The 22801-nt window shown below is 41.0% G+C and overlaps 1 protein-coding gene across 3 annotated transcripts in view; it reads left to right on the forward strand.

The window, feature by feature from the left end:
- SLC28A3 (solute carrier family 28 member 3) overlaps window positions 1-17855 on the forward strand; it is an 80759-nt gene extending 62904 nt beyond the window's left edge. For all 3 annotated transcript variants that reach the window (XM_070375402.1, XM_070375401.1, XM_005896249.3), the window contains 6 exons: window positions 2113-2281; window positions 2675-2872; window positions 8508-8589; window positions 10049-10147; window positions 10384-10504; window positions 12239-17855. In XM_070375402.1, the coding sequence (XP_070231503.1) occupies window positions 2113-2281; window positions 2675-2872; window positions 8508-8589; window positions 10049-10147; window positions 10384-10504; window positions 12239-12365 (796 nt within the window). In that variant the 3' untranslated portion in view covers window positions 12366-17855. The remainder of the gene's footprint in view (window positions 1-2112; window positions 2282-2674; window positions 2873-8507; window positions 8590-10048; window positions 10148-10383; window positions 10505-12238) is intronic.
- Window positions 17856-22801: the final 4946 nt, after the last annotated feature.

A 22801-nucleotide genomic window follows, 5' to 3' on the forward strand; every position in this document is an offset into this window, starting at 1 on the left:
CAGGTGAATAGATCATTAATTTTAAATATCATATAGAGTTCATTGTGGCTCCCCTGGTAGCTCAGCGGTTAAGGATCCACCTACAATTCAGGAGACACAGGAGACATGGGTTTGATCCCTGGGTCAGGAAGATCCCCTGGAGAAGGAAATGGCAACCCACCCCAGTATTCTTGCCAGGAAAATCCCAGAGGACAGAGGAGCATGGCAGGCTGCAGTCCACAGGGTCACAAAGAGTCAGACGCAACTGACCAACTGAACCCACACATAGGCTTCACTGGGCCATGATTTAAGACTGTTGGAAAATCATAGGATCACCATTTCCAGAAGTTTCTTATATAATAGGGATGATGAGATGTGATATTAGTTTTCCTAACCCCTCTTAGGTTCATTTACTTTTTGCTCTTTTTGAAAGAAAGAGAAAGGGGTGGAAAAAAAATAAGGAATTTAGGGTGTTCAAAAGTATGTCATTATATAACGGAATTTATCAACCAATATGTTTCTGAGATTCATCCATTGTTTGTATGTAGAGAATCATAACCATGAGTGGAAAACCAAGTTGCCAAAGTATCTATATGGAATATGTGGATTTCACTTATAAATAGCTAGCAAATGTGTAAACTAACACAATGTATTATTCAGGGGAAAGAAAATTAAAAAGGGAATCTTTTTTTTATTTTATTTTATTTTTAAACTTTACAATATTGTATTAGTTTTGCCAAATATTGAAATGAATCCACCACAGGTATACCTGTGTTCCCCATCCTGAACCCTCCTCCTCCTCCCTCCCCATACCCTCCCTCTGGGTCGTCCCAGTGCACCAGCCCCAAGCATCCAGTATCATGCATCGAACCTGGACTGGCGACTCGTTTCATACATGATATTATACGTGTTTCAATGCCATTCTCCCAAATCTCCCCACCCTCTCCCTCTCCCACAGAGTCCATAAGACGGATCTATACATCAGTGTCTCTTTTGCTGTCTCGTACACAGGGTTATTGTTACCATCTTTCTAAATTCCATATATATGCGTTAGTATACTGTATTGGTGTTTTTCTTTCTGGCTTACTTCACTCTGTATAATAGGTTCCAGTTTCATCCATCTCATTAGAACTGATTCAAATGTATTCTTTTTAATGGCTGAGTAATACTCCATTGTGTATATGTACCACAGCTTTCTTATCCATTCATCTGCTGATGGGCATCTAGGTTGCTTCCATGTCCTGGCTATTACAAACAGTGCTGCGATGAACATTGGGGTGCACGTGTCTCTTTCCCTTCTGGTTTCCTCAGTGTGTATGCCCGGCAGTGGGATTGCTGGATCATAAGGCAGTTCTATTTCCAGTTTTTTAAGGAATCTCCACACTGTTCTCCATAGTGGCTATACTAGTTTGCATTCCCACCAACAGTGTAATAGAGTTCTAAAAAGGGAATCTTAAGCAAATCCTAGTGGGCCAAGTACCTCTGAGATTAGAGAGAAGAAGATGTGATTAACGAGGGAGTGCTCAAAGCTGTTGTGACATTCCATTTCTTAAAAGAGATGATGGATGCGACACAGACCTTCCTTGAATTGTTACTTCTTATACTGTGAACTCCCGGGTGAACTCCAGGAGTTGGTGATGGACAGGGAGGCCTGGCATGCTGTGATTCATGGGGTTGCAAAGAGTCAGACACGACTGGGCGACTGAACTGACTGACTGATACTGTGAATATTTTATAAATATTCTCTGGAAGCCATCAAATATAATTGTTTAAACCTATAATATTTTATTCTTTTTTTGTTATAAACTATTTATTTATTATATTAATTATTAATATATTAATAAATATAATACAATATATATTAATTAATTGTATTAATTATTATAAATTTTTATTATAAATTATTTCCCCAAATTAAAAGAGTGACACTCATATGCCCATCACCTACTCTCAAAAACTAAATCCTTTCATGATTTCGTGGTGAGTATTTCAGCCAGGACATGGGTTTGTCTCTCCATTCAAATGAGTTTGTCTCTCCATTCAAATGAGCTCCGATTATGCCATTTCTACACCTATGATGTCCATCCACTGACAATCCTTTAGTAATTCTGGAATTGCTATTTTTTGATAAAGTGATTCAAGGAATCTCCTAGAAGCTGCAACACAGGGAGCATCCTCATCCATTTCCCTGGTGGCGAACATTGCCGTGAATTTGATTGCCTTCCTAGCTCTGCTGTCTTTTATGAATTCAGCCCTGTCCTGGTTGGGAAACATGTTTGACTACCCACAACTGAGTTTTGAGGTACAATTCTATCATATTCCTCCTCCTTTTCATTTCTGCCAATCTTTGTTAAAAATAAAGCTGGTTTATGAATTGTCTATAATATACTCTAACTGGCTATAGTGCACTCTTCTACCATGTACAGACTTACCAGGAACCCCCCAACTTCCCACCCCTCTCTCCTCCTTCCCCCAACACATTCATTCCTGACTCCTTCCCCCAAATCCTACCTTACTTCAAATGACCAGTTTCAACCTTTACTTCTAAAGAATAAAGAGAGGCTAGAGGAGGCACAGGGATTTCTTTGCCTAAGGACACAGAGGGGATGGGAACAATCTGGTCATAGGCATGAGACCCAAAAACTGGAAGCAAATCACTGCTCTAATGAGGTCTTCTTTTTTTTTTTTTTTTTAGGTAATATGCTCCTACATCTTCATGCCCTTTGCCTTCATGATGGGAGTAGACTGGCAAGATAGCTTTATGGTTGCCAAACTCATAGGTTATAAGACATTCTTCAATGAATTTGTGGCTTATCAGCAACTCTCAAAGTTGATCTCTTTAAGGCAAGTGGGTGGACCCAAATTTGTGGATGGTGTGCAGCAGTACATGTCGGTGAGTACATTTCCTTCCCGATATACTTCAACACATACATACATTCATCAAATAGCTGCTGGTGCCTCTGTGTGCCAGGTACCATGCCAGGTATTTGGGGTACATCAGAGAAGAAAACAGGCCCCAAATCTTTGACTTCACAATCGGGCTACGTTGAGTTAATCACAGGGCATGCATGTGCACATGTGTGTATGTGATTGTGTGTAGAAAGAAACACGGCTAATCTTTACCACTATGATCATTTACTTTTGAGCCACTATCAGTGCAAGTCCATGAGCTGGGATTATAGCCAATAGCTCAACTGATAAAGAATCCATCTGCAATGCAGAAGACCCCGGTTCAATTCCTGGGTTGGGAGGATCTGCTGAAGAAGGGATAGGCTACCGACTCCAGTATTCTTGGACTTCCCTGGTGGCTCAGCTGGCAAAGAATCTGCCTGCAATGCAGGAGATCTGGGTTTGATCCCTGGGTTGGGAAGATCCCCTGGGAAAAGGGAATGGCTACCCACTCCAGTATTCTGGCCTGGAGAATTCTGTGGACTATATAGTCCATGGGGTTGCAAAGAGTCAGACACAACTACGTGACTTTCACTTTCACTTCACTTTCACATCAGATATTTATGGAATGTCTTCTTTGAGCACTGTGCTGTGGATGGCTGCCACAGTGTTAAATGAGTGATAAAGCCTCTGTTCTCATGGGACTCGTCATCTAATGATCATGAAGTTCTCTTTCTTCCTGTTTAAGAAACTGTTTGATCTCTGAGAAACTGCCCAAGTGCCGCCTAGTGCCTATATTAAAGAGGCAGTGAGACACAACAACTATCCTCCAAGTGAATGAGGGAAGACAAAAAGCTCAGGCCCTATAATTATGGCACGATTTCAGGTCCATAGCCTGCAAGGAGATGCTCATGTCTACTTGGCCTTGAATGGGATGAGGGAATCCAGGTGAGGCTGTTATCTCAGCCATATTTGCAGCTGAGTCTCCAGCTTCTACTTTTCTGAAGAACAGAATTGTCACACATGGAAACTCTAAGGGAAATGGCGAACATTTCCTACCACCATTACTCATCAAAACAATCTGCTTGGAATTAACGTCCTAGGCACATATTTGGCTTTAAAGGGAAAGGGAAGGAAAAGCATGCTGTTCAAGGTTCTGAGACTGCCCACCTCTGACCATCTCTCCCAGCCTCCCAAACACCAAACACGCAGATTACTCCCACGTGTTACACAAATATAACAGCATACTCCAGGGAAGTATTGATTTGTATTTATGGTCAGGGGCATTTTGACCCACACATCTGAGATGAACAATAACTCTGCAGGTCTCCTGTTTCTCAGTGTTCATTCTTCAACTGACCACACAATGGAGCTTGGCCAAACATCCTCATCATTTGGATGCCACCACAAACTAGCTGGCTTCCCTGCCAAAAGTAAAGAATAGGCTACATTAAGTGAAATGTTTTCCATCCCCTACTGCCGGTTGCCTGGAAAAAGTAGTTTTGTTATTAAGCAAAGTGAGCTCTCAGTTCTGGCTGTACTAAGCAGGTTTGTGAACAGGTTATTAAGAGGATAGAAATAGAACAGTAAAGCTGATGTGGGTTGGGAGTGAGCCCAACCAGGGGCAGACTCACAGGAGGATATTTGGAGATAGGAACTCAATGGCTTTTGCTATTGTTGAGTCACAAAGGGGAAAGCATTTTGTTTTTCCAAATGTCTTATTTCCAGTCAACCAAATGGGGACGAGTTCTTACAATTTCTGTTTACCAACCAACAAGTGGTGGGAGCATCCCACCATCTCTTGGAAAAGGTACAATGTGACTAAAGCATACAACCTGGGTCCGTAAGGCAAAAACACAGTGTTATCCATTGAAGTATGCACACTGATGACCTTCATCTAAGTGTTCAGAATGCATATGTACAGATGGCCAACTGACACATGGAAAGATGCCCATCACTAATTATTAGAGAAATGAAAATCAAACTGCAATGAGCACAATCGCACATCAGTCAGAAGGACCATCATTAAAGTCTACAAATAACAAATGCTAGAGAGGGAATGGAGAAAAGGGAGCCCTCCTACACCGTCGGTTGGAATGTAAATTGGTACAGCCACTATGGAAAATAGTATGGAGGTTCCTTGAGAGCTCAGTTGGTAAAGAATCCACCCACAATGCAGGAGACCCCAGTTTGATTCCTGGTCAGGAAGATCTGCTGGAGAAGGGATAGGTTACCCACTCCAGTATTCTTGGGCTTCCCTTGTGGCTCAGCTGGTAAACAATCTGCCTGCAATGCAGGAGACCTGGGTTCGATCCCTAGGTTGGGAAGATCCCTGGAGAAGGGAGAGGCTACCCACTCCAGTATTCTGGCCTGGAGAATTCCATGGACTGTATAGTCCATGGGGTCGCAAAAAGTCAGACATGACTGAGAGACTTTCACTTTCACTTTTCCTCAAAAAACTAAAACTAGAGTGACCATATGATCCAACAATCCCATTCCTGGGAATATACTCAGAGAAAAGTGTAACCCCAGTGTTCATAGCAACACTATTTACAATAGCCAAGACATGGAAGCAATCTAAATGTCCATCAATGGATGAATGGATAAAGAAGATACGGTACATATACACAATAGAATACAACTTAGCCATAAAAAATAATAAAATAATGTCATTTAGAGCAACGTAGATAAACCTATTATCATACTAAGTAAAGTAAGTCAGAAAGAGAAAGACAAATACCATATGATATCACTTATATCTAAGTGAAATCTAAAATATAACACAAATGAAATTATTTATGAAGCAGACACAGAGTCACAGACATGAAAAACAAACTTACAGTTACCAAAGGGGAAAGAGAAAAGAAGGGATAAATTAGGTTTGGTACTGGCAGATTAAAACTACTATACATAAAGTAGATAAACAATAAGGTCCTACTGTATAGACCAGCAAACTAAATTTATACCCTGTAATAAACCATAATGGAAAAGAATACATATTTGTATATAATAAATATATATATATATATATATATCTGAATCATTTTGCTGAGCAGAAGAAACTAACAAAACAGTGTAAATCAAATATACTTCAGTTTAAAAAAAAAAAAAGAGGAATGCATATGTAGCACGTTACCCCCAGAATGAGCCCTTTATCACTCCATCATTTTCACCATCTTCTTTTTCTTAGAATAAAGATAATACTTTCCATGTTTGTTTGTTTACACATAAAACGTACCATGGTACAGAACTCAAAAGGTACAAGAGGTGTACAGGGAAAGGAAGTCATCCTCCCTATTTCTCTACGATTCCGCTCCTCTCCACATTTCGCATCATGCTCTCTGCTGTTAGCAATGCTCTTTGCCCTTGGCAATGTATCTTGGATGCCTGTGACACAATATGAGCACATCATAACTTATTTCAACCAGTCCCTCGTTGATGAGCACTATTACAGTTTTTTAGCTATTAGAAGTAATGCTGCAATGACTTTCCTTGTACCTGTGGCATCTTTGATCCAGTACAAGGAGAGCTGAAAGAACTATTATTAATTTCCTAGTACAGTGCAGCTCTTTCTATCACATAACTCTTGGGCAAAGGCTAAGTGGAATCATCCCAGCCTCCTTTTCCTCTTATTATAAGACCCTACATGGCCACATCTGTGTCCCTTCTTCCCCTAGATCCTCAGAAATGAGGAGGGAATCTTAAGCACTTTTTGCCATCTCCTTCCCCATGGCCTCTTAACAAGCTTGCCTATTTTTGAAGCCAATTGAACTAAATGAAAAAGCAATAGACTGAGCAGGGGACAAGAATGAGCTTTTCCGCAAACAGTGGACCGCCCAAATACTTGAAATATTTTTTTTTTCCTGTCTGCATGATGATGGAGAATATCAACAAAGGAGTTCTCAGAAATTGTGAAAGAGAAGAGGAGCTTTATAATCAACAAAAAAACTTACCATTACCACTTGAACCTTGAACATGAGCTTTTAAAAATTCAGTTAGTGAAAAAAAAAAAAAAAAGAGGAAAAAAAAGGCACTGCTACTTTTGATAGAGCGTTAGCCTGGTTTGTTCTTCAAAACAAATCATAGATTTTTCAGGATTTTGGTAAAGAAAATTATTGCCTTGGTCATGTGGGCGCCTTTGCCAGTTTGGCTGTGTCTCTGGTGAACAACTGAGCCCACTGCATCTTCCAAGCCTCCCACAGTCAGCTGCTCAATCTGAGGAAGATTATCTGGACTGAGCAGCATGTCTTATCCATTGGAACAGAGGAGGAGGGTCATGCTCATGCTTCCAAGAATCCACCTGCCATCTTCTCATCTTTCCCTGTAAAAAGACTATTCACTCTCCTAGTACCTAATATTCCTATAATCGGGTCAGAGCTGAGGAAAAAAGAAAGGCAAGCGCACACACAGATAGCGGAAAGGAACCTCTCTGCTATCTGTGAACTTCCTTTTTGCTAAGATAATTCCTTTTCACTGAAGTATAATTTACATACTAAAAAAGGCCTATATTTTGATAAACCTGTCACCTTTGTAACCACGCCCACAGTCAAGATAATGAACATTTCCACCACACTTAGGAAACTTCCCTTGGCCAGTTGTCAACAACACCTCATCCCACCCCAACCCAGTCCCAGGAAACCAGTGATCTTTCTCTCACTATAAATCATTTTTGCTTGTTCTAGAATTTCGTATAAATGGATTCAGGATTCATATTGTTGCATGTGTTCGTTTTTTCCTTTCTATTGTAGAGTAGTATCCTATTTTATGGATATCCACACTTTATTTATCCATCTGGCTATTGAAGGACATTTGAGTTGTTTCCAGCTTGGGGCTATTATGAATAAAGCTGCTTTAAATACTCATGTACAATCTCCTTATAGGCATATGCTTTTATTTCTCCTGGGAACATTCCTAGGAGTGGTATTAGTGCTCATACAGGCTCTTATGTTAATTCAATTACAAAAAAACCTGCTAGGTATGTTCATATTTTACGAACAGGCTGTGCCACTTTACATTCCCACTAACAGTGTATAAGAATTCCCATTGCTCCACATCCTTGCCAACACTTCATGTTGTTCATCTTTTTTTGCCGTTTTAATGGATGCATAGTGATAGTTTATTGTTTTCATTTAATTTTCATTTTCCTGGTGACAATTGATGTCAAACATCTTCTTCTGTGCTTATTGTGGCCACTTGCATATCTTTCATGAAATCTTTTTATCTGTTTTTTATTGGGTGCTTGTCTTCTTAATGAGTTATAGCATTTCTTTATACATTCTGAATAAGTCCTCTGTCAAATAAATGTAATGTGAGTATTTTCTAGAACCAATTTTGTATCATCAGCAGCTAATACTTTGCCTGACACAATATAAAAGTTATCATTGAGCAGAAAATAGCATTTGTAGAGGCCAAGACTACCAATCTAAGAACTTCATGAAGTCTCTGAACCCACACAGCCCCTTTTCCTTCCTCAAAATTCAGGGGGAGATGGAAAAAACAACAGGTGTTTGACACCATACACTGTACATTTACCTGTCAATAGTGATTTCATAGTCAGAATTGGAAGCCCAGTTAGGATATCAGATTTACTAAACTAGGTCACATCATGTATACATCTGTGTGTTTATGCTTATTTCCAGATGCGTTCTGAGGCAATCTCCACTTATGCTCTCTGTGGCTTTGCCAATTTTGGTTCCCTGGGAATAGTGATCGGCGGACTCAGTAAGTGAAAAGAATATTCTTCACCAACAGATACAGTGTAAACGTGCTTCTGATCTCCGTGTTGCTCTGTAACATTATTTGTGTTAGAAAAAGAGACACTGCAACAGCAGTTAATTCTTTGGGGCCTATTTTTGCCCCTGCTCTGCAATGTACTTTTCCTATGTGTGTCCTGGCTAACATCAGGAGTGAGTTCAGTCCCTCAGTCGTGTCCGACTCTTTGCAACCCTATGAATCGCAGCACGCCAGGCCTCCCTGTCCATCACCAACTCTCGGAGTTCACTGAGACTCACGTCCATCAAGTCAGTGATACCATTCAGCCATCTCATCCTCTGTCGTCCCCTTCTGCTCCTGCCCCCAATCCCTCCCAGCATCAGAGTCTTTTCCAATGAGTCAACTCTTCGCATGAGGTAGCCAAAGTACTGGAGTTTCAGCTTTAGCATCATTCCTTCCAAAGAAATCCCAGGGCTGATCTCCTTCAGAATGGACTGGTTGGATCTCCTTGTAGTCCAAGGGACTCTTCTCCAACACCACAGTTCAAAAGCATCAATTCTTTGGTGCTCAGCTTTCTTCACAGTCCAACTCTCACATCCATACATGACCACTGGAAAAACCATGGCGTTGACTAGATGGACCTTTGTTGGCAAAGTAATGTCTCTGCTTTTCAACATGCTATCTAGGTTGGTCATAACTTTTCTTCCAAGGAGTAAGCGTCTTTTAATTTCAATGGCTGCAGTCACCATCTGCAGTGATTTTGGAGCCCAGAAAAATAAAGTCTGACACGGTTTCCACTGTTTCCCCATCTATTTGCCATGAAGTGATGGGACTGGATGCCATGATTTTCGTTTTCTGAATGTTGAGCTTTAAGCCAACTTTTTCACTCTCCACTTTCACTTTCATCAAGAGGCTTTTGAGTTCCTCTTCACTTTCTGCCATAAGGGTGGTGTCATCTGCATATCTGAGGTTATTGATATTTCTCCCGGCAATCTTGATTCCAGCTTGTGCTCCTTGTACAGATATTATTACCCCACTCAAAGATGACAAATACATTTCACTTTGCATGCCAATTCCAGTAGATTTTTAATGACCACCTGGAGAAGGATTCTGAGGGCCAGTGGAAGTTCAATGGGAAAATGCTGTGATTAATTAATTCTGTGCCACCATAGGCAAAGAAGGGGATGGTGAGAGATGAGTTGCAGATATTTGGGATCCCTCCTTGCAACCCATTTACCTTGCCATGCCCTTAACACACTGTGAGGTCTCCTACGCCAGAGAAACTTCTCTGGGTGTGGAGCTCATCACTTAGTTCTTGAATCTTGAATTTTCCCACTCAGTTTACAAAAGGAAAAGAAAAGTCAGCTGACCTGAGACTCCAGCCCTAGAACTCTCAGAGGCAAAGAATTTGGAATTTAAATCAATATCCTCAACATTAACCTTTCATACTTTCTTTCACGTTCCCCAGCTTCCATGGCTCCTTCAAGAAAGCGTGACATCACCGCAGGAGCAATGAGAGCTCTGATTGCGGGGACCATCGCCTGCTTCCTGACAGCCTGCATCGCAGGTATTATATTGTGTTGTTTGTGTCCTGTCTCCCTGCACTCACAGGATGGCAACATTGGGGGGACAGTGCCCACCACTTACATACACACCATATGTTGCTGTAGAGAGCTGAGAGGCAGAGCTGCTCTTAAGCATACTGTGATGTGAAAAGTGTGGAGCATGGTGGAGAAGTCAAGAATAGAAGAAGAGTTCGGTGACATCATTAATTAAATAAATGGCACTCTGTTCCACTTCTAGGCATGCTTACCAACACTCCTGTAGACATCAACTGCCACCACATTTTGGAGAATGCCTTCAACTCCGGCTTAGTCAGAAATACAACCAACGTCGTATCTTGTTGCCAGGGTCTACTGAGCAGGTATTGTACTTTTGATGATAACTTCTTTATAGTCATCATTAATAATAAAAATACCGTCCACTTATTATAACTTCATAACTCTTCATAACCCTGCGTGGCAGTTCTAACCACCTTTCATCTTTTTATTTATTTATGACTATACTGGTTCTTTGTTGCTGAGTGTGGGCTTTCTCCAGGTGCAGCCAGCAGGGGCTACTCTTTGTTGTGGCATTGTGGTGCATGGGCTCCTCACTGCAGTGACTTCTCACTGTGGATCATAGGTTTTAGGTACCTAGGCTTCTGTAGTCGAGGCACACTAGATTCTAGAGTGCAGGCTCAGTGGTTGTGGCACACAGGCTTAGTTGCTCCACAGCATGTGGAATCTTCCTGGACTAGGGACCGAACCCATGTCCCTTACATTGGTAGGTGGATTCTAAACCACTGGACCACCAGGGGATCCCAAAACACCTCCATCTTGACTTTTCTCAACTAAGACTAGAAACCATAACACTAACCAATGCTGCTCAAACATTTTAATATGCCCCCAGCTGTGTATTAGGCACTGTATGAATTAGCTCAGTTAAACCTTGCAACCACTGTATAAGTTGGGCACTATTGCTTTTTTAAGCATTAGATAAAATTAGGGCTTGGAGAAACTATGTCACTTACTGAAGCAAAATGAGTGCAAGCAAGAGTAAGATAGAAGGAGCCAAGAAAATTTGAGTCTTTCTACCCAGACCCTTATCTAAGACCCTAGTACTAGTTACTAGGTACTGCCTCCCTTTCAAAAGTATCGAGCAATGCAGACTACCCTGACAGCATGCTGGTGATGAGCCTCTGTGGATGAGGGGCCATCAGTGACTCATGCCAGCCCTCCAATCTTGTACAGTTTCTATCTTCAAAATCAGTATCACCACTCCATCTGCCCTTCTTAAGGTGCAAGTTTTGGGGGTTTTTTAAAATATAATTTTATTTATTTATTTTTGGCTGTGCTGGACTTTGGCTGTGGCATGGGTCTTTCTCTAGTTGCAGTGAGCAGGGGTGACTCTCCGGTTGCAGTGCATGGGCTTCTCATTTCAGTGGCCTCTCTTCTTGCAGAGCATCAACTCTAGGGCACGTGGGCTTCAGTAGTTGAGGCTCCCAGGCTCTAGAGCTCAGATTCAGTAGCTGTGGTGTATGGGGTTAGCTGGTCTGCAGCACGTAGGATTCTCCGAGCCCAGGGATCAAACCTATGTCTCCTGCATTGGCGGGAGGATTCCTTTCCACTGAGCCACCAGGGAAGCCCCATGTGCAAGTGTTTTATAAAGATTGACTCTATCTTTTATTTGTTTACTCTGGAGGAAATAAGGGGAGTCTTTCAGGCCAAACAGGGTTTAAGAGCCAAAACTACTTTATCCTTAACCCACCCTAACCAGAATGTTAGGCTTCCCTGGTAGCTCAGATGGTAAAGAATCTGCCTGCAATGTGGCAGACCCAGGTTCAATCCCTGGGTTGGAAAGATTTCCTGGAAAAGGGTATCGCAATTCACTCCAGTATTCATGCCTGCAGAACTGCATAGACAGAGGAGCCTGGTGGGCTACAGTCCTTAGGATTACAGAGTCAGACACCACTGAGTGATGAACACTAACACTAACTGGAATGTGAGGGAAGAAATAGGCTTCCTACCCTGTGCTATGTCTCATGTGTCATCTTCTGTTCATCTTCTATTTCTGTCTTTGAAGTCTCAACTAACTGTTTTATTCTCCTTTGCTCCAGCGCTGTTGTCAAGGGTCCTGGTGAGGTCATCCCAACCGGAAACCATAGCCTATATTCTTTGAAGAACTGCTGCAACTTGTTGAATACACCAACACTGAACTGCAGTTGGATTCCTAACGTACTTTGAGTCCAGCCACTCCTCCAACAGAACTCTTAAGTACAGGTGCTGAATTTTCTGCTTTGAGGAGAGTGGGGAGAAACAAGCTATTTCCACAGATCAATACTTCTGTCATGGAGTTTCAACTTTAAAGAAGAAAACCAGGAGTGAATGCTTCAGGTCTATAGCATCTTCTTCCTCCCCTTTCTTCTCCTCCCCACTACTGAGAATTACTTATTTTGGTGTCCCAAAGTGACATGTTGGAGACAATGCAAAGATGCTTTTTAGTGAAATGTTCATCACCAATGATCTTAATGGCATAAAGACCACATTATATGAGGAAACACAAATACTAATGACTGGATTAAATGGGCTTCACCCAAAAGAAAGAATGTGAGAAAGGTTTTGGAATACCTTAAGTAATTTATTTGTGTTTTCATTTTTGTCCAGACACAAGAGTAATTTTTTAAATCCATGTGTAAATAGTTGATTTGTATGTGTTGTGTGTGTATGTGTAGTGGTGATGAAGTGGGAACATAAATGGTATTTGCATGTCCTTTCCCTCTGTTCTATATGTTCTGGTGTCAGCCTTCATAAAAGCCTATGGCACAGTATGTAAGAGATGCCAGTTATTCATATGTTGGTTCTCCTCTGTTTACTATGACTATTATTTTTCTCTCTCACTCTTTTTTCTCTTTTTAACTCTTTGCATTTCTCTACTCTGTTTTATTCCTGAGAGTTAAAGTCTCCCCCTTTTCAAATTCAAAAATTAATATTCATTTTTAATAAAAAGTGGCAAAAGTGGCAAAAAGTACCCCTTTCTCTCCATCCTATTCACTCCAGTCTCTTTCCAGTACCACACTCGGAAATTATTGTTAATGGGCTAGTACTGAGGGAGGAAGATATTATTTCTAAGTCATGTGATGAGAATAGATAGTAAGGGGGTAAGGATCAGGCAAATGACCTGGTGAGCACTTGAGGCTTGCTGCCTCCAGAAATCTTATCAATACTGTGTGAACTTTGTGAGTGGTGCTGGGCTAGGTGGAAGTTTCCCTTTTCCCAGTAAAGCTATTCAGTCGAAGGTTTTGGTAGACAGTGATGACTTCACTCTTCTTTGGCAGATGTAGATACTAGAGAGCTATTTATTCCTCATAGTATATCCTCCACCCACCCGTAGTCTTCTGAAATGGCAAAGATGGAGTGTCTTTGTGTTTCCTGTGTGTTTCCTTGGCTGTCGCCCAAGGTCACCCAGCGCTGTTTTGCACTCACCCAGCATAGAAAGTTGCTGTCAGTCTATGCACCCTGACCTTGTTTCAAGCCAAGGCTGTGAAATGAAGAATTTTGCATTCTGTCTTATCTGTGCCTGGAATGCGAAGTCTCCACCCTTCTTTCTGAGTCTATCTTCACACTGATACAGTTTTCATTAACCTGAAAGTCCTTTTTCAAATACAGTATTGTGAGTCCAGATATGAATGTTTCCTAATCTCAATAAAGAGGGACATTTACTGCTTCTTATTCTCCTTATTATTTTCCACTGATTTGCAAACAGAGAAGGGGTCAGAAGTGGCATTTCTCTCTCCAATCCAGAAGCTGTGGTTACAAACAAATTCTCTGACACCACAGAAGCCTTAGGGTCACAGCTAAGAATAGATTGGAGTCATGAAATATGGAAATTTTTCTTGATTTTTCTTTCCATTGATAAAATCAGCACATCCAAGCAGTTAGGTCTGAGTGAGGTCTCTGTAACTATACAGATTATTTACATGCATTCATTTTGCAAATACTCCCACCTAATTGTTCTCATGTTTCTATAGTTTAATTAAGCTGGTAGGCCATTGTGAAGAGCTTAAGACATGCACCTGCCCAATGAGGCTGACTTCCAATTACAGAACAATTCCAAAATCAGGAATGATTATAAAGAAGGTATTAAAGGACAACAGTGTTCCAGGAAGGATTAAACTACAATGAATGTACTGGAGCAGGGGAAGCAGAAGCAATCATTCACATTATCAACAGGCAGGAGCACAGGATTAAAGAAGACATGCTTGGTACAGGCGCACCATATGGTGCTAATTGTCCTAAAAAATACTTATCTTTTTACAACTGTGTGTGCGTGCGTGTGTGCATGCATGTGTGCTCAGTTGTGTATCTTTGCAACCCCATGGACTGTAGATCACCAGGCTCCTCTGTCCATGGAATTTTCCAAGTAAGAATACTGGAGTGGGTTGCCATTTCCTTCTCCAGGGGGGTCTTTCCAAGTCAGGGATTAAAGCATCTCTTGCATCTCCTGTGTTGGCAGGTGGATTATTTACCACTTGTGCCACGTTTTACAATCTGTTAATAAAAACAACTTTTCATTTAAACTAAAGCAGGAAGAAAAGGTCCCATTGGCCATTCTTTTTCTGACTCTAAAGACAACAAGCATTCATGATGATGAGTGTATTTTCCTTCATATGACAAAGGCCCTGTGACTGCCCTGGACGTAGAGAGAGTTCTTCCTACCCTGGTCGCTAGTGGGCCACTTGGCATTTCTATTTCAAGAGACTCTAGAAAGTAGACAATAGTTCAGTTCAGTTCAGTTGCTCAGTTGTGTCCGACTTTTTGAGACCCCATGAACCACAACACACCAGGCCTCCCTGTCCATCACCAACTCCCAGAGTCCACCCAAACCCACGTCCATCGAGTTGATGACGCCATCCAACCATCTCATCCTCTGTCGTCCCCTTCTCCTCCTGCCCTCAATCTTTCCCAGCATCAGGGTCTTTTCCAATGAGTCAGCTCTTCACATCAGGTGGCCAAAGTATTGGAGTTTCAGCTTCAACATCAGTCCTTCCAATGAACACCCAGGACTGGTCTCCTTTAGCATGGACTGGTTGGATCTCCTTGCAGTCCAAGGGACTCTCAAGAGTCTTCTCCAACACCATAGTTCAAAAGCATCAATTATTCAGCACTCAGCTTTTTTCACAGTCCAACTCTCACATCCATACATGACCACTGGAAAAACCATAGCCTTGGCTAGATGGACCTTTGTTGGCAAAGTAATGTCTCTGCTTTTCAACATGCTATCTAGGTTGGTCATAAGTTTCCTTCCGAGGAGTAAGCGTCTTTTAATTTCATGGCTGCAGTCACCATCTGCAGTGATTTTGGAGCCCAAAAAAATAAAGTCTGACACTGTTTCCACTGTTTCCCCATCTATTTGCCATGAAGTGATGGGACCAGATGCCATGCTCTTAGTTTTCTGAATGTTGAGCTTTAAGCCAACTTTTTCACTTTCCTCTTTCACTTTCATCAAGAGGCTCTTTAGTTCTTCTTCACTTTCTGCCATAAGGGTGGTGTCTTTTGCATATCTGAGGTTATTTATATTTCTCCCGGAAATCTTGATTCCAGCTTGTGCTTCCTCAAGCCCAGCGTTTCTCATGATGTACTCTGCATATAAGTTAAATAAGCAGGGTGACAATATACAGCCTTGACGTACTCCTTTTCCTATTTGGAACCAGTCTGTTGTTCCATATCCAGTTCTAACTTTTGCTTCCTGACCTGCATACAGGTTTCTCAAGAGGCACGTCAGGTGGTCTGGTATGCTTATACTCTTTCAGAATTGTCCACAGTTTATTGTGATCCACACAGTCAAAGGCTTTGGCATAGTCAATAAAGCCGAAATAGATGTTTTTCTGGAACTCTCTTGCTTTTTTGATGATCCATCAGATGTTGGCAATTTGATCTCTGGTTCCTTTGCCTTTTCTAAAACTAGCTTGAACATCTGAAAGTTCGCGGTTCACGTATTGCTGAAGCCTGGCTTGGAGAATTTTCAAACCAGCTCCCCTACTCACTCTGCCTCTTGCAAAATAGGAAGACAGTGACTGAACTTTAGGGATACATTTCATAAATGGAACAGAGAAAAGCACTCAAATACCAATCTTGCAATTTCGTTCTCTGGCAACTGCCAACCCCCCTTTTTTTTCTTTTTTCGACCATATCCTGTGGCTTGCAGGATCTTAGTTCCCTGACCAGGGATTGAACCCAGGTCCAGTACAGTGAAAGTGTGGAGTTCTAACCACTGGAGCACCAGGGAATTCCCCAACCACTTTAGTATGAGAAACCAAGTTTAGGGAAAAAAACGATGTCTTGCAAGTCATGTTTACATGCAGAATCAGCTCCATATCTTCCATGCACTGGGCATGCTTCCAGTAATACTCATAAAATAAGAGGACTGTAGAATCCTAAGTCACTCAGAAATGTCTCATTTCCTTGCACTTCCCAGCCCACCCCCACTTGGAAGTCATGTAGAGCTACCTATGATTTAGTAATCTGTAGATTACTGTAGCTAATAGGGGCTTCCCAGGTGGCTCAGTGGTAAAGATTCCATCTGCCACTGCAGAAGACACAAGAGACGCAGATTCAATCCCTGGGTCACAAAGATCCCCTGGAGTAGGAATGGCAATCCACTCCAGTATTCTTGCCTGGAAAATTTCATGGACAGAGGAGCCTGATGGGCTACAGTCCATCGGGTCACAAAAAGTCGGACGTGACTGAGTGAGTAAACAAAGGCACATAGCTAAAAGGAGAATTGGGGCACTATTCCCTGGTCTAATCCAAGTTCCTTCAACTTCAGAGTGCATACCTCATTTCATAGTTATTCACTCATGTCTGTCTGACCCACTAGATAGACTACTAATTCCTATATATCTCCAGTACTAGTACCTGGCATCTCGTAGACAGTAGTAGTCAGTACATGTTTTTTCAGTGTATGATTAATACAAAATTACTAACCTTCACATAAGCTGGGATAGTTAATTAAATCACTGTTAAAAAAAACTTTTTAAAATAGCTCATCCAGAAATCCAGAATACATACTTAGAATAAAAATTGCAAATGATATTCCAGCGTATAACCAAGAAATTAGAAATCTTCCTTCCACCTCAGTTTCATTCCTCACAGTCAGCTACAGTGAACACTGGTGTCACTGTTCATTTTTATCAGCATATAATAAACTATACAGTAAGTTATAACTATCAAACTGGAGTGAATGAGTCTTCTTTCAAATCTTAATGTCAGAATTACTTTCACCTTCTATTTCTTGGCAACATCAAGCACATAGTTTTGCTTATCTTATAATAAACTGTACTGAACAATGATTAGCGAACAAAGTGCAGGCAACTGGTCTTCATGATAATTAGCAAGGCCAGTCTGCAATTCAGGTGTTGTCTCCCATGAAGCTAAATGGAATCATTAAAACACCCCAATGCCCAATGTGAATAGGTGTACTTAAGTAACCAGATTCTTTCTGCTTCTATGAGCAAATTTGAAAAGCTGTTATAGGAAATGGGAAACAGCAAGCTGGTTGCCACTGCTGGCAAGTGTGAAATATGATTCAGCAGCTAAGCGTCCACCTCTGGACCCGAACTATCACTGTTCAAATCTGTTCAAATCCTGCCCCTAGTTCAAATCCCAGCCCCATTACCTTAGATATATATTTATGTAACCACTCTGTGCCTCGGTTTCCCCATTTGTAAAGTGCAAATAAACATATATTCTCTTGTATAGTTTTGTGATAATAAAGTTAAATCATGTAAAGCACTTAGAAAAATGCCTCACAGAGAAAGGCTATAAAATACACTTGTATTATACACACACACACATACACTTGTATATACATCAAGGTATAGTTTATAGACAATAAATGTATAGATTTTAAGTGTACATTTTGAGTGACTATCACCCCAATCAAGATGGACCATATTTTCATCATTTCAGAAAGCTCCCCGGTCCACTCTGCCTCACCCCCATACTCCCATATTCCCAGGCAAGCCTGACAGATTTTCTTTCCGCTAGAGATCAGTTCAGATAAATGGTTCAGCTAGAACATCATATAAATGGGTTCATACAGCACATGCTCTTTTGTCTCTTTTCTCGTTCAGCATAATGAACTTAAGTTTTGTCTGTCATTCTGTTTTTATTGCTGTTCCTCCATTGTATAACTACACCACCATTTATATGTCCCTTCTACTCTTGATTGGCATTTAGGTTGTTTTAGTTTTTGTAGAATATTTGTTTTTCAGAAAAATTTCTATTTGCTGCACACTCTTAAGGAGTTTCAGGATATGTTAAGCTTTGGATATATAAATTGAAATGTGAAGAATGCATGGTTTACCCACATGGAGGTTTGCTCCTTTTTTTTTTTTCTTTTCCTTTTTTTTTCCACCATGCCACTTGGCTTGCAGTATCTTAGTTCTTTAACCAGAGTTCGAACCTGGGCCCTGGGCAGTGAAAACATGGAGTCCTACCCACTGAACCGCCAAGGAATTCCTGGAATTTTGCTCCTTATCATCCTTCCTCTCCCTCATAATCTTGCTGAATCTTTTTACTTATATGTCATTCTTCATGAGGACTTTCAAGACAGTTGGCTTCAGGCCACAGACTGAAAGGCTACAGCTCCATGACATGATCACTCTTGGCTGAATACAGTGTTGATTAGCTGCTCCCACACAGCACATAACAGTACTCTCACTCTATTGCACTCTGAGAAAAATCATTTGGCTTTCCTAAGTCTCCAATAAAAGTAAGAGTTATGTTAACATTTAACTTCATAGAATTCTAAAGCAAGAACATGAATTAAAAATATATAAGAAATGTAAGAAACACTTTGTAGTTTGCAAGTATTATAGGAAAGTACCATGCATCTTCGAGGTGAGCTTTGGTTATACATAACAGATTTAGGCTCCAGTAGTTTGCAAGGTACAGAAGTATCTATCCGCTGAAAATGTTGTTACTTAGGAGCCATGATAAACTTAACCCCATTTATGGGACAAGTTGGCCAGTTCTTCAAAGCATCTGTGCAAAACAAAGATTCAAATTCTCATTAGAATTCACCTATCAAAATTCCACCTGCCCTTTTCTGAGATGGGCATCTCAAACAGTTGAGAATTATTTGCTCTCTTTGACCATCCGTTCATCAGGGTCTGGCCACAGAAAACAGGCTATGTGGAAAGTGAGAGTTTCTGCATCTACTTAAACCAAAAGGAACCAAACAGAAGGAAACAATATGTTCTTGGGGACTCAGGAGAGGTCCTCCTGTTGCAGCCTGACTTGAGTATTGCTTCCATAGCAACAGACTTCAGCGTTCTCAAACAAGAGCCAAGTGCTCACAGGAGGCTGCAGCTGGACACTCAAAAAAGTTTTTTCTCAAAAGCTATGAAAGTACTCAAAAAGAATTCAATTAAAATTCCATCTAAAATTGGCGGGCGGTGGGGGGGTCGTCTAGATGATCTGAAGATAAAGTTAATTTCTTAAATATTCTCTTTTCCATCTTCCCATTAATACAGGAATATGTTTCAGGAGAATTTCATTCAGGTTACAGTTTTTCACAAGTGCCTCTGGTCAAAAAGGCATTGTCCATATATCAATAGCAAGGAGCAGGTCAGAGACCGAGAGAATTGTCCCAGCAAGCTGGCCAGAGCCTGGGGAGCCCTGAGAGGATGGGTGAGATTTGGGGCTCCAGAAGTGACTCCCTTTGGTGGCCTGCTGCAACTGTATAGGGACAGGTGTTTATTTCTCTACCCCTTCTTATAATAAGCTTTTATAAATGCCTGATTGCAGAAGTAATCAGCTTATTTTGTAGAAAAATATTCATAACCTGAAAAAGAAAATAAAAACATCCATATCCCATCACAAAGTATAACAAGTACTAATAATCTGTGTGATATAGTCATTCAATGTGTGTGTGCATGTGTGTGGGTGTGGGTGTGTGTGTAAGACTTTTAAAATAGAACACTACTATTATTTATTTTGAGGCCAGCTTTTCCCTCATAATATATCATGAACACTTTTTAAAAAATATTTATTTGGCTGTGCTAGGTCTTAGGTGCAGCATGTGGGATCTTCGATCTTCATTGAGGTACTAAAAAAGGGATCTTTTTTAGTCGGGGCACGCAAAATCTTTAATTGCAGCATGTAAACTCTTCGTTGTGGCATGTGGGATCTAGTTTCCTGATCAGGGATAGCACCCTGGCCCCCTGCATTGGAAGCATGGAGCCTGATCTAGTGGATCACCAGGGAAGTCACTATTATAAACACTTTTGATTGTTAAGTATTCTCCTACATCATCATTTGTAAATGGCTGCTGTATATCCCACTGTATCACTGTACCAGAATCTAACCAATCTCTTACAGTTGACTATTCCAGATATTTCCCATTTTTCATGAGTACCAGCAATACAGTCTTGTTTTCAACTCTCTGTACACTCATGATTAGTTCCTTGTAACACGCACAAAAATGCTAGAGACACATAGAGATTTTATCTCCCAGCATACTTCCGTTTAACGCTAAGACTCAGGACAGAGCCAAATGATCAAACTACGAATGGACAATGTATTTCCAGTACAAATTCAGCCTACTAGCTCAATTGCTGGCAATCAAGAAGGTCACTGAAACATAATAGCAAGCCAGGACTTGTGTAGAATTTTATACACTACTGACATCCACTTTGTGAAAACCCTGGGTAAATGACACACCAGGTTATCTTCATCCAATTAAAGATTAAGTTTTAAGTTCCTTATTTGAAAGTGAAAATGATTTCTCTATTTTTTAATGGGTTTTTGTACTGCCAACACAGATTAACTGGGTATGAATAAAACAAAAGGAAGTTTGAGCACCAATTCCTGACCCACTTAAAGCTAGTCCAGGAGGAAAGAAGTCCTAGTCCATAGAGAATCAAAAAGTATGGTTCCCACTGGTACTGTTGCATACAGGGCATGCTGATGGCAGAGGACAGGTGAGCACTGCCTAGGTCCTGGGGCCTGGGTCTGTTCTTCCAGTTAGGGGAGGATCAGCAGTTTCACCAGCAAAAGCAGCATCCAGAATTGTGTCCTGTCTCCTCAGGATGCACAGGAGAGCAGCCATGATTTGCAGGGAGAGGGAGTCAACTCCCTGTACCAATGGTTCAAAAACAACCACACTATACACCTGCTCTGTACTTAGCTCTTGGCTACTCCTTTGCAGCAGAAGCCATCCACAGAACCCAAGAGGTAAAGGAAAGGATCCTTTCCTACCCCTACAATCTCTAAACTGGAGATTATAACAGCTACCCCAAAGAATTAGCTTTAAGTATTAAATAAATGTGTGGTGTTTGGCCCATAGAAGAATTCAATAAATTTCAGCAGTGATGATAAAGAGAAGGAAGATATTGCCTAGCTCACTCCTCTGCAAAGAAATGCAGATTACCCAGCAGGTTCACAATAATGATGGTTCAAAGATTAGTCTTTCCATTACACTCTGAACTAAAGACTTCTCTACATGCAGAAAGTGACATTAGCAATGATCTTGAGAGTGATTTTACTGAACTTCTCACTAACCCAGTTTGAAAGGAGATTTCTAGGACTGTTATTCTCCTGAAACTGGTCTGCCAAAGTGAAAATGGCACATAAGACCAGGTTTGGATTCTAGTTTAGCCACTTCATCTCCAAGACTCGATTAGGAGATAACTGTACCTCCTCATTCTGACAAATAATGAGATAGTAAGATAAGAAGAGTCGCTAGTACTGTTTGTCATATACCATATGTTCAATCCATGGGCTACTTTTGTAGTTATCATCATCATGTTCTTTGTCATAATCATTAAAGAGGATGGCTTTCTGTGAATGAGGACCAAAAAGGAGGGTAATAAGCACCAGAACTGGAAAGAAAGAAAGGACACATGATCAGAATATTAAGTTTTTAAAGGCAGAATGTGTTGATGGAGAATAGAGGGGTACATGTGAATAATATGTGATAAAGTTGGTAAAATCAAATAATACTAGAGTCTAAGTAGTACAAAATTATCTCAAGTTTGCTGTGTGTTTGAAAAAAACTTTTTACTGTAAAATGTTTGGAAAAATTCAAGGCTACCATTTCTCTCTCTCCTTCTCATCCTCATTTTACTGTAAACGTTGCAGCATTCCCACTGCCCCCACCCCTACCCACCCACCCCCTGTCCACACACACAAATACTTAAAGGCAAGGATGACTGACTTTTCCTTGTGCCCTGATATTTTACATAGAGTGAAGAACTTGTAATTCACTTCCTGGCCTAAACTGCAAGCTGTTTTTATGAAAGTGGTTCCCTCCCTTCCCCCAGAAGTCATACTTTTTATTTCCTTCTGGTTCAGCTGACAGTTCCAATTTGTCCACATCAGCAATCAATGTCTCTCACATCCCAGAATCCTCCCTCCCACCCTGTTGCTCTCAGGCCCCCAACTTCTGGAGTCAAATAGTTTCTCACCAGAAACTACAGAGAGAAAGAAGACGGGGCCTGGGATTGAAACCCTGTTTCTAGAGCACTTGAAATGTCAAAGTCAACTGCAGTTTTCTCTTGTTGCTATGGCACAGGTGACCCTGTAGAGTTGCCAGCCTGGAAACTGACAGACACAGATCAGCATGCACTGGTTGCCATGGTGAGGAAGAACCTAAGCATGCTTTCTCCATGCCCATT

This window comes from Bos mutus, chromosome 8, assembly GCF_027580195.1.
Source record: "Bos mutus isolate GX-2022 chromosome 8, NWIPB_WYAK_1.1, whole genome shotgun sequence".
NCBI classification, from domain to species: Eukaryota; Metazoa; Chordata; class Mammalia; order Artiodactyla; family Bovidae; genus Bos; species Bos mutus.